Raw genomic sequence first — 12,511 nt, 5'->3', positions numbered from 1 at the left:
ATTATTCTGATCATCTACGTATATTTTAAATCATACGATTCTCTTTTTTGTATATTTTCCTCCAATATAATACTAAAATAATTTGAGACGTGTCAATTGTAATCATATAATTATATCTATTAGGATCCAGGTGTGGTAAAAAGTGGTTTACGCACGCATATACGCATGCATTCACAGACTCAGCACGAATTGCATTTCGCAAAAAGTGTTTTATTGAGAAAGTCACATAAATTAATATTAAGCTAATATTAAGTGGCTAATATTGGATTTGGTGTTATCACATGTCATAGACAGCCTGTCGAGTTCACCATAGCGGATAATACAAACGATAATGTCATATCGTACATTTTACTACATGTATGGACCACGCTGATGAAACATTACACACAGGATGCGAGTAATTCTACGTATGAGATACGAATTAGCAGCACTTGAGATTCGCCGTTCATCTCTCTATGTACAAATTATTTAATATAAATAAACGAATCTCTACACTTGTAATGTACAAAAGTAAGAACCGCGGGGGAGGAGAATCGCGGAGTATCCTCTTGACGGAGTGCGGCGATGCCTCGACGAGGAGTTTTGTCATGAGAAATGCTGTGTACATATCTACATATAGAACCGTACGGACGACACATGTTCGACGTTTTGCGAATAAATAGCCGCTTAAGAGTACACGCCGCACAGCAACCATTTGATCTACCTGCGTGCGTCAGACGATGTTGCAGCAATTACGTCGACAAACGTAGATAAAAAACAGAAAGAGTGAAGAGAGGGGAGAAAGTACGTGTGGATGCAGTGCGTCAATAAGCGTAAAAACTAAAGCCTCCTTTCGGGTTCGGCGTACTCTAATACTTCTCGAGCCGGCTAACACCTGACGACTTAGCGCGATAATGCTCTTAATACTAAAACGGATATTTCGATTTAACAGATACCAAATAGCGGTTTCACGCACCGGTGAAATTGCCAATACGCGAGACGTAACGAGTTCGTGTGTTTATTTTGATTACAACACAAGGCGATATTATTCGGCTTGGCAGCAACGTTTCTAAACTCGCGTCATTTTTTAAATAAACGATTTCAATGTTCGATTGCATGAATTATTCTACCAAATCAGACCTCGTTACGCACAAGTAAAAGAATGTATTGTCGGAAGAAAAATGCGACAATTGAATTCTCACGTAATCGAGAAGACGAGTCGCCGATTGCTCGGAACATAAAACGTTCGCATCGTTCGGTCTCATTCACACCGTATTGTCCGAAAATAAAAGGTAAAATTGGAACACTTAAAGACTGTGACGAACTATATGTCGACCGACGTACCAAAAATCATATATATATATATGCACTGTCTTTTCACGAGGCTACTTTTAGGTACTTATTTCTGTTTATTGTCTCGATCGCTCGAAGTCCTTTATCGAGTTCATACCACATACGTGAACACAGGCGTAATTTACGCTGCTTTCTTTTGCATCGCGCGTATTTTTTCTCCCGTACGATCGCATTGATCATCGAAGGAACTAGTTCTCTCGCGATTTCAACGCGTAAAATTCCGCACATTATCGCGAGATTTATTGCGATTCAACACTCTTCCGTGGACGTGCTGGAGATTTGTGTGCTAGCGCCGCTAGAGAAGCTGCTCCTGCATGTCTCTACGGCGAGAGCGGTGTCCGGCACCTGGACGAATTGCACTTTCTCCTTGGGCCACCTGCTCCTGCCGTAGACGCAGTTGAAGATGTTGTAACGATGATCCATCTCCAGGTGGCTCAGAGTGTTACTGTGTCGTCGCTTCAGCACCTTCTTTGCCATCAAGCTGCGATTGTTCTTGTACGAGAGTTCGCGATGGAAGCAGAAGAACTTACGCAGCTCCCGTTTCACCCGTCGGGATCGATAGCCAAACAATAACGGGCTCACGTAGGCGGCCAGAATTAAAAAGCTAAGAGCGAGCACGTCGTACTCGTGCGGGAACGCGTAATCCGAGTATTGTGGCAGATTCTTGATCATGTTCAATAGCACGTATGGCGACCAGCAAATTAGGCCCATTACGATCACCAGCGCGCTGATTCTGGCCGCTCGGGTTTCCTCACGATACCTGAACAGGGAACCGTTGCTGATCCGATGCTTGAGAGAATTGATGTAGCTGTTGGTGCTGCGTACACTGGCCACACGGTGCAGCGAATTTGACTTGCCGGGCGCCGGCGTGATCGTCACGATGGGCGGCAAAAAGCAAGATGAGGGTTCCGAACTATTGTATCCAATGTTCTCCGCATTTCTGCTAATCGCGTATGACTCCACGTTGGCATCAAAGATGCTGGGTCTTGACAAACGGCGACTGGGTCGTCTCGATCTCTTGTTCTCCGAATTACTGCTGGAATTCGGGACCTCATTTTGCGCTTGTTCCCGTTCCATTGGCTTGACCGTAACAGAGACCTTCTCCTCGATACAAGTCGTTGTCTTAAAAGAATCCTGTTCGAGATCTTCCACGTCATCACATTGCTCCTCTGTTCTCTCGCACTCGGTAACTGACAGAAGACGGCAGTCGGAGGATCTTCGATCTGTGATCTTGCGAGTTGTTTTAGGAACTTTCAAAGAGTCGAAATAACCGTAGCGTCGGTCATCGTTCTCGGAATCACTTGAGTCCGCCCCGGCGATCCACCCAGAGGATTCCCCGATCTCGTCCGTTAGATCACACGAAGATTTCCGTCTCCTATCAGCTTCCGAGTCGTGAAATTGGCTCGCAACGAGGTTCTCATAGGACAAAACGCGTTCCTTCTTGAGATAGTTAGTCTGCAGATCAGTTGCCTCCGTTAAATTATTATCATTGTTTTGATCACACGGCGACGACATTTCTACCGGTTGTAGTCCTACCGTGAAAACGATCCCCGACGACGTTTGCTCGTCATTCGATCCCGTCTGTGCCGCGTCCAAGGATGATGAATAGGATCTCCGACGTGATATCTGATTGACCGAATGCGTAGTCTCGCTTGTCTCGTCGATGGATGAGAGACTCGAGATTTTCGGTATTCTACGAAAATCTTCGGGAAACGTTTCAACGGATTGATGCTGTGCCTTCACGTAATAGTACGGATCTTCGCTGAAGCTGCCCGACGAAAGAATCGGTCGCGAGCCAGTCCTACGAGTTCTCTCCGAGTTTCGATGCGCGGCCGAATAGATGCTGATATAAATCCAACAAACACCCGCGAATGGAAGTAGATACGCGAATACACTGTGCACGACCGCGTAAATGAGTCCGTAAGTAACAGAGTCGTTAGTCATGGTACGAAAAATCACAGTAGAGTTCTCGAGCAGACCGATGCTGCTATCGATCTTAATCGACTCGATCGTTTTAAGTAACGTTGGCGTCACGTCGTCGATTACTTCCTCTTCCTCGTCCTCGCTGGTCCCGTTGCTGAAGAACGCGAACGCGGATTCGATCGACGTTTCCGCCGTCGCGGTAACGTTTGACGCAAATTCGCGATAGGACGAGTTATTCAGCAACGTTGTCGTGCTGCAGGACAGCCACAGGCTACGTGGACTTGGGTTCAAGGCAGCGATCAAGCCGAAAATCATTGAAACCAGCCAAATGGAGACGATCAGCACGGCCGACTTGAGCTTGTCGACTCGAGCCCGGTAACGCAGTGGATCCACCACGGCAAAATATTGGTCGATGGCAATCAGCAGGACCGATAGCACTGATGACGTGGTAACGAACGCAGTGGCACCTTCCGATATTGCACAGATATTGCTGGCAGCCGATGCAGACGTCGATGTCGAACCGAACGGCGACGTGAAGTCATCCGGCGTCGACGTGGATGTCATCAGCGTGTCTTCTACCGTTGGGCCGTCCATCATCAGCAATGGGTTCAGCACAGCACATGTCAGCAAATTCGATACCGTTAGGTTCATCACGAATCTGAAATTGAGACAGAACAGGCCGTCTTCAACATCGAACGTTGATAATGTCCGTTTCCTGTGTGTGTGAATGTCTTAAATCAGCGATTAATGATTAATTGAATGACAATAGCTCGTTGATGTATAAAGTGAGATCAGTTACGATCAATAAGTCAATAAGATGCAAGACAATAAAACTGAATAAGGAAAAAAAGAAAGGAAGATCTTTTGTATTATATTAACTTTTCATTAGATCAATTTTGAGTCAAAATGAGACTTGATAATTGAAACAAACGCAAACCTATATATAATTAATTGTTAAAAAGCAACAGCTAAAAGACACAAAGCTGCAGAAAGCATGCATTACAAGAAAAGAAAGCAGGATTTTAACTTCGTACTTTTCTGCTAAGCTTTTAATTACAAGTCACGCGTTACAGCAAACACAAACGTCATCATGTAAATTGTACTGAATCGTCTCCTAATATTCCTGCTCCACGTGAATGGAGTATATTCGACGTTTCTGCCAATATGACAAAATCGTCTTGAAAACATTTAAAGTACTCATGGTGTCTCGTTTCATTTATTTGTGTTGTCAATGGATTGACGAGCGAATTCCATCAAATGATATAAGCTTCGATCTAAGTTTAGCACGGAAATATCGTTCACGTTATTTTACAAAACGTCGGACATGCGATAATAAATAAATTTTCCTTTATACAGTGGTGAGTGTTGCAGTTTCGAGTTGCACTGTTAACAGCGACGAAATGTTCTGAAAATACGATGGATTTATTATTACATTTCGTTACTGCGGTTGCCAAAGTTTGGTACTCGGCGAGTAATTGATTTCCTGGCCCAGCAGGTGGAAGTCTACGTAATAACAATGATATAGATCCAGTCTTAGTGGTGCGCGGCTCTATTAATACAGCTTACTAATATCAACCAAAACGTTTACTTTCGCGGAAATTAGTTGAGTCTCGGTCCAATCGAATTTCAGCAAACGAGAACCGACATTACATTCGTCTCTCGACGCAGAAACATTATTTACGATCGCACGATATTCAAACAGCATGACAGCGCCATATTGATTTGCACAAAATTTTATTTGTACAGTAAATAAGAGTCTATCGCAGTCTGAATACGTCAGTCATCTTTACATCTCACGTACGCGGTTATTTTTACATTGCCTGCAAATAGGCCTCGAGTCATTTGCGCGACGCGGCTAAATTTCCATTGAAAATTACAGGAGGTAAAACGCCTACCTACCTATCTCCGTATTTCCGCATTACGTCTCGCGTCGACGATGACACGACAAAATCACAAACTGGAATATTTAGACTGGCAGAGTCCCACGAGGAGCACGGGATTTGTGCAATCTATAGAAACGATGCATTGAAATGCTATTTTATTTACAGACATACGGATGGAAAATACATCCGTGCATCTCGTCCATATGCAGAAGCATGCAAACGCGAGCGAAAAATAATTTTCCTGCTGTTGATGTGGCTCGCGGCATTTTTAATGAAATCACACACAGTGCGAGAATAGATACAACCTTTTCCGTAACCGAATTTTGTCTGTAGTCGATAAAAAACATCATCCGTGATATTCATCAAAGCGCTTTCGATTTTAATATTGAGCGAGCCACGGATATAAATATCGGTCGCGTGATGAATTTTTATTTATTTCGACCGCAGCTTTACTTTACAGTGCTTTGTCGTTATTTCATTTTATCGTCGTAAAACCATAAGTTTGGTCGATTATCGACTCGGGGGGAAAAAAAATTGCAAATGCCGTCGCTATCGATGCGCACGTAGGGTTATTAACCTTGGCATGGAACGCAACAACGCGTGAAATAAACGGCACAGCGTATTAGTTATCGTCGCGTTTCAGTGAATATTACGCGAAAGTATGGCGACGCCTAAATATATTATTTCCATCTCGTCGTCTCGCGCGTGCTGGTTTTATTTCCGGTTTGGCGTGCGTGCGACGCGACCGAACACTCGAGACTCGTTTCAGTTGCAACGCTCGTGTGTCTCTTGTATCCTTCGCAATCTTCGCTGTCCCACGAGAATGATTACGCTCGTTGTCGCATATACGTCAACGAGCTCCGTTTAGCGAATTTCCAAAACTGTCATCTACGACAATTGACGTCGCTCGTGTGACTGACGGGACCGCTTCCTTGATAACAACATGACAATTTTGCAACCGCATTAACGTCAACGATATTATTTATTTATTATACATTATCCCTTTCCTTCGAGTTATTGACACTGAGTAACGAAATGTTTGGAAAACAAAGATATGTTTAGCAAGATGTATGTTAGATAAAAGTCTTCAAGGTTTACTAGAACGACAGTGAAAGTCGATAACGATGTTTCTCGTGTTGAAACCGAGGGAACGACTCGTATTTTCAACTTGATCATTCCCAATACGAATTAATCGATCCACTAACCTGTTAGAGATAGTGCGCAGTCCTGGTCTGACCAGAAACGCGAGCAGAAGAGTCGCGTTGAGGAGAAAGCAGCCGAAGAGCACGAAGCTCCAGGCCGCGATCCCCGGATTGTTCCACCATCTTTCCAGATTTCCCAGATCCGCAACCGATCTTCCACCAATTCCCGTCGCAGCTCCATCCATTCATAAATAATAAGTATATTACGGAACCTGAAACAGAGCAACACTGTTTTCGTCAGAGTGGCCTTCCGAACGTCTAACTATAATTTCGAGATCAAGATTGAGCCTTCAACCAATTTAGCGCGAGATTAATTTCGTAATATTGGTGTGCCGAGGGTATTATGCGTTAAAGAAATTAAGTTTAAAGATACCAGAAGGTTTGTGGATCTGGCATCTTTGAAGTAAACACTCGTGGTGGAAGTCTCAAATATTATCAAGAAATTCAATTTACTTGGAGCGAATTCTAAGAAATTACATTATTATACTCCGAGCGAGTTCCAAGAAGGTTGCGTTAGACTGTCGCGCGATCGATTCTTCGATTATGATCCAGTGGTTTATCGCTGGAAAATTATACTTATTCTCAAAATGTGCATCAGTTTCGCATACGACGTCGCGAGGAAATGGCGCGACGCCCTAAAAGAGTTCCCGTCGACACGTATTTTTAGACGGATTTCCCCGTACGCACGTGCTGTAAAAATATCCACGTGAACATGTAACACGCGTGTACACGCGCTCAATTGTACGCGCACGAACGAGATCGATCGAGATCACATGAGGATCTTAAGAAAGAGAGCATGTGACAGGAAAACGTGCCTTTTGTGCTCCACACAAGAAAACGGTTTCCGCGAACATTGTTGTACCCGCATATAACTGTCCAAACAAATACGGTCTATTTAAATAATAAAAGAGGAACAATCCACGCAGACCGAGGTTAATGTGATGAAGACGTCTTCTGAATATAGCGTGGCGTACGTTTTTGTAGCTACCTTTGTCTCCCTTTCTTCTCTCTTAAAATGCTTAAAGCTGATATTTATAATCGATTTTTATATTTAAGATTGTCTTGTGTACAATCTTAGATTTCACGAAGCAATCCTGGCCGTATTAACGTTTTAAAATATTACCAAGCAATTTAATAAGAACGGACTATGAATACAGATCTAAGTTATGTTCCTACCAGTGTTTAAAGTATTACGTTTGAATTATGTGCTTGAGTTATGTTTTCTTTGTAAATAATAAAACAGGTTGATTTAAAAATATCGATGATATGCCATCGTATAAATGCAATTTTAATAGGACAAAACGTGTTTTTGTTCGCCATCATGGCACCTGAGACGCGCAAACAGAAAGTGCAAAGACGTGTAATACGTTTCGAAAATAAAACGATTCCTCTTTTTATCTCTCCCTTTCTCTCTGTTTCTTTATCTGATTGACGTCAATTAAGAATTTTCTTTTCCAACAGTATCGTTATTCGCTCGTTTTTTTTTGCTTACTATCACTGATCGACTGCAATTAAATCAATAATTTTTATCATTCACATCTTTCCACTTATCTCTCAATCTGCGCAAAGTGTTCGTCGCTTTTAAAATACCCGTGTAGACGTTGCGGTGCGATTTTTAATACTATCAAGATAACCATTCTAAAATTAAGTACTTGTAGCGAGGCGTTGTAATTATGATAAAAATTATTTAATTAGATAAGGACTTACCATTGAGGTTTTATATTGCCGGTTTAGGCAGACAATTAAAATCATAAATTATAGTGTTAAGTGACAATGACCTAAATTCCGTCAGTCTCGTAATCTGTAAAACGCGCCGAGATTTGCTTAGACTTGACTAGAAAAATAATTAGTCTCGCGATATAATCTTGATTCGGCATACATTCTTTATTTTCGTGAGTAAACGGAGAAATAATGGAGAGAAAAAAGTCAGTCTACAGCAGTCTTTGTATGATATAAAGATTATAAAGTATGGGATTCTAAGTTCGTACACAATTCTTTTCGGTAATAAAGAATAACGAGAAAGGCGGAAAGCCAACAAAAGTGGAACTTATCATTTCAACGTGCAGGGATCGACCTTACGCTCGATTGGTGCGAAGTCTGGCAACGATTCAAAACTCGAGACGTTGAGAAAACGAATAAAAGAAAGGGAGAGGCAGAGAACATCTCGAAAAGCATCAATTTATGATGATCCGCACGTACAGACAGCCGTTTATTTCCGTTTAGCGAAACTCTCACGTTTAGCGAAGAATCGTTTAAAGATTCGATCGTGGACATAAGTCCATATACCATAAGGTAGGCAACAGTCGAACGATCTTGGTTGGTTTCCGAAATCGCATTATCGCGCGATGAGCCCGCATCGTGAGTCACGATCTCGCATTTGCGACGATGAGAACATGCCATGCCAATGGAAACAAACAGAACCCCACGTGATTTTATGAAGCAAGTGATAATTGAGTCGGGAATAAGACCATTTCGTACATATGACGATCGTTCTCGGTTGCGCAATAAACGTGCAATCCCGTCTTTAACGCGCTCTTATTCCACGGTATCTCTCGGGCTTGTCTTTTCAACACACACGTGAGAAGAATGTCATTTTAAATGTACTTTTATAACCGGTGCCGAGTATTACGAGCGAAATCGTCGCGATATATGTTTCGCAGTAAAAATTGTAGGTCTCGTAAATGTAAGTTATTATACGAGAAGATTGGAAAAATAAGTAACACTTCCCATGACATACGTATTTTCGATGATGTAACACGGTTACAATGTTATTAACGTTTCATCTTGAAATTGTTTTAATTACCTGTACTTCTAAGTAAAAGAAAAAGTATTTTACGTTTTATATAGTTTGTCCCCTTTTTAATATAAAAATCAGAGGAACTCGCTTTAAAGAGCAAAAATTGAGTCGGAATTAAATAAAAAGTGGCTCAATTTTCAATCTTTAAGAGCAGTGGTCATTGGATCTTATAGTTAGGACTGTCTTAAGTTCAGTCTCATGGTGTCATGAACCAATCAGAGGATTTATTATTTTTATCTTAAGACGGTCTTTAAATAAGAACCGATTATGAATACCAGCCTAAGAGTGAGATTTTCATTCTAAAAGTTTTCAAGTTTCCTTGATATTTAAAATATTATTGAATATTAGAGAAAAACGGCAAAGTTTTCCTTAATTACCATGGTCTTTTTCATTCAAACTGTATGATTTGATGCAAGTCTAAACACATGTACGCATTATCTTCCGTGTTATATCCAGTGCATTTATATTCCACTTAGCATTCGACCGGAAGGCAAACTTATACAGTTGCAGATGTACGGTTCATGGCGAACGATTCGGCGCCAGATTCTTGAGCGGCTGCTCTAAGAGGCTCCGACACGGGGATCGATTATGCGAATTTCGCTGAGTAACGCACGCGTCTTATAACGGCGTTACTTTCGCGCCCGTGATTTGATAAGCGCGAAATCGCTTCCGCGCGAACGACCGCGCCGGCCGCGCAACGTCTGCTATTGTATATCCTGCCAGAAATAGCGCGTAAAAATCTAAACAGAATCGCGAGTCGCTCATTATCCGCCCGTTAATTACGAACGGCGCGATAACAGGATCGCCGCCGGCGACGAATCCGAAGCAGATGTCATTGTCATTCCGAGTAAACCGTGCCGCCGTCGCTCACGTGAGCGGAGTCGACGTGGACCGCGATATGTCGTGTTTGCCCCGCGCGATGCGGGTACGCGGAAATGTACCGTATCGGGGAAATTAACGACGTCGACGACGTCGACGGTGTCGGCGTATACGCCTCCAGCGGCTCCGATAAGGCCTCGATTCCATATTTTGATTTCGACGCGCACGTCAACGCGACAATGTTCCCTATACTTCCCTCGTGCATCGCAATAGAGACTCCGCGAAATCTTCCACGAGTTATCGCTTGTATAATAAGAATGATACAATAATTAGTACAGAACGCAATCAGTCGAACGATATATGTTTCGAAAGTTAATAGAATTATTTGCGCGATAGATTTTGCCACAAGAACTAATCTGTCGCAACTGTCCGGAACTGATTTCATTTTTCTTAAAATACGTTAAAAAAAATCTAAGAATACATATTTTTAATAGCCTTATTTAAGATTCAAGAGACGAAACAATCCATTAAAACTTAATGGGGATATTTTTTTAATATTGGATTTTTTTTGAAAAATCTAAATATACACGCAATTATCAAATATATTAAAAACCATAAAAGTTTTATTTAAAACATTTGTTTACATATCTTGTCGTTTCGTCAAGATAATTGAAATAAAATAACTTCTTGAAAGATTGTTTGATCCTTTAAATCTCAAATTAAGCCGAAACAATTTTTCTCTAAAATTTTACATGCTTAAAAACACGTTTCAAGGACAAACGAATCGATTCCAGACAGTTGTGTCGTGAATCTCTAATTGTATAAAGTTCCAGACAGCGCGGCACTGCGATCCGTGAGACACAATTTACCACGCGCGAAGACGAGTATCTTGGAAATCTCTAACTTCCGAAGGTCGCTCGATATTGGATTAACAAGAGAATTGGGTAAGGCCAACAACTCACCAGAGATATGTGAAACTTAGTTGATCTCGATACAAGGGTATAACATGGCGCCGAGATCGCGTCTATTCCCTTCGTACCAGCTTTCCGTGCTCCATTCCCAAAGACCTTGAAGATAAAATAGACACCAGAAGCATTATTCTTACTGTGTTCTTTCATCTTCCGATAAACAGTATTTCTCAAGTATTTCTTATCTATCGCGACCGCGCAACGCCGGAAACAGCCGCAAGATGCAACTTGAAATAGATTTTGCATAAGTCTTTTATATAATTATAAATTTTCAATATAAAAAGATATCTAATTTGAAAGTATATATAAGACGCAACCGAAAATTTAAAGCGACGTCCGTCTCTCGTTTAAAAAGTAAATAAAAAAAAAAGACGCGTCAATGCCGAAGAACAAAATAAAGAGAAAGAGAAATTACGTATATTCTGATGTAATTTAGACCTCGCTTATGTGGCTCTCACATAGGCGAGGTCTAAAGTGCATCAGAATTTAAATTGTGCAATTTATTTCGCATATAATAATCGTTCTCGATGTTATATGTATACGCCCTCTTGAAGAACATTATCAAATCTGTTTTCCCAATGATGATAAATCAGCAAATGAATCAAACAAGTGTAACTGTATACAGTGATAAATGATATTTTATAGCATTATTGAAAAGTTAAGTCACGCGCGCGTATAACATCTACGATGCTCTTTCTGAGTTCCTCGAGTTGACGTCTGGCCTTGCATCTTATTTCACCCGCAATTAATTCGAAAAGATTGATTAATTCCGGAAATCCCACGCTATCGCGAACTTTGTCGACGTAACTCCTTGTCGCGTGTGTCATTCAAGACAAAATGGGGCGCGAAAGGAAAATACGTGAGAATGAAAAACACTCGGGGAAAAAATTGCACGTAGCATTAAAGAATTTAAAAGTCACATTTTAATCACAAGATCAGCAGATCAAAGTTGAAACTTTAAATAATAATAAATGTTCATTTCGATAGGAAACCTATGATTCGATGGTAAAATCTCTTCACTCTATTACACTAAGAAAAAAAGTATACATCCAGGGTGAGATGCAATATGCGGATATTACTCCGCTTCGCAAATCAAAAGATACAAAACTCGATCGTTTAAAAAAACAAACGTTCTCGTAAAAGAACGGCGATTTCGTGAAAACAAATCTCGGCTTCCGCAATTCGCGCGGTTTCTATTGCACGGATTTATGAAACCTTTTACTCACCCCACGTAGCGTAAACTAAAATTCATCCGTAAACAAGATACCCTTGAAACGATATTCGTTTTGAAATGTTCAAGGGACTCGTGATAATGAAATAAAAAATAGAGACGCGAAGTTATCGACGAGTTATTCACAGACGCGAAAGTCACTTTAATTAAAAAGTGAATCGCTCGTGCGGAAAATTAACGGCTCTAGAAGTTGTCTGATGCGCGAAGAGGACGGTCGAAGATGGCAAAGTATTTGAGATGTCTCGCGAAGAACCAACTGACACCATGAGCAAACAACGTGGAACTGAGGGATCCCGCCATTGACGAAATGTTTAAAATCACTTTAGGGAAGAAAACAAGGAGGGGGGGGGGGGGGG

The 12,511-nt window shown here is 41.4% G+C and overlaps 1 protein-coding gene across 1 annotated transcript; it reads right to left on the bottom strand.

The window, feature by feature from the left end:
- Positions 1–213: 213 nt before the first annotated feature.
- Positions 214–6,525, bottom strand: LOC108777927 (uncharacterized). The gene is made up of 2 exons (XM_018544928.1): positions 6,344–6,525; positions 214–3,913 (listed from the first exon to the last, which is right to left on the bottom strand). The coding sequence occupies exons 1-2, from the start codon at positions 6,523–6,525 to the stop codon at positions 1,582–1,584; spliced, it is 2,514 nt and encodes an 837-aa protein (XP_018400430.1). The 3' UTR covers positions 214–1,581.
- Positions 6,526–12,511: the final 5,986 nt, after the last annotated feature.

The sequence above is a fragment of the Cyphomyrmex costatus genome, unplaced genomic scaffold, assembly GCF_001594065.2.
Source record: "Cyphomyrmex costatus isolate MS0001 unplaced genomic scaffold, Ccosl1.0 scaffold474, whole genome shotgun sequence".
NCBI classification, from domain to species: Eukaryota; Metazoa; Arthropoda; class Insecta; order Hymenoptera; family Formicidae; genus Cyphomyrmex; species Cyphomyrmex costatus.
Note: the sequence above shows the minus strand (reverse complement) of the source record. Positions and strands in the feature narration are given on the sequence as shown.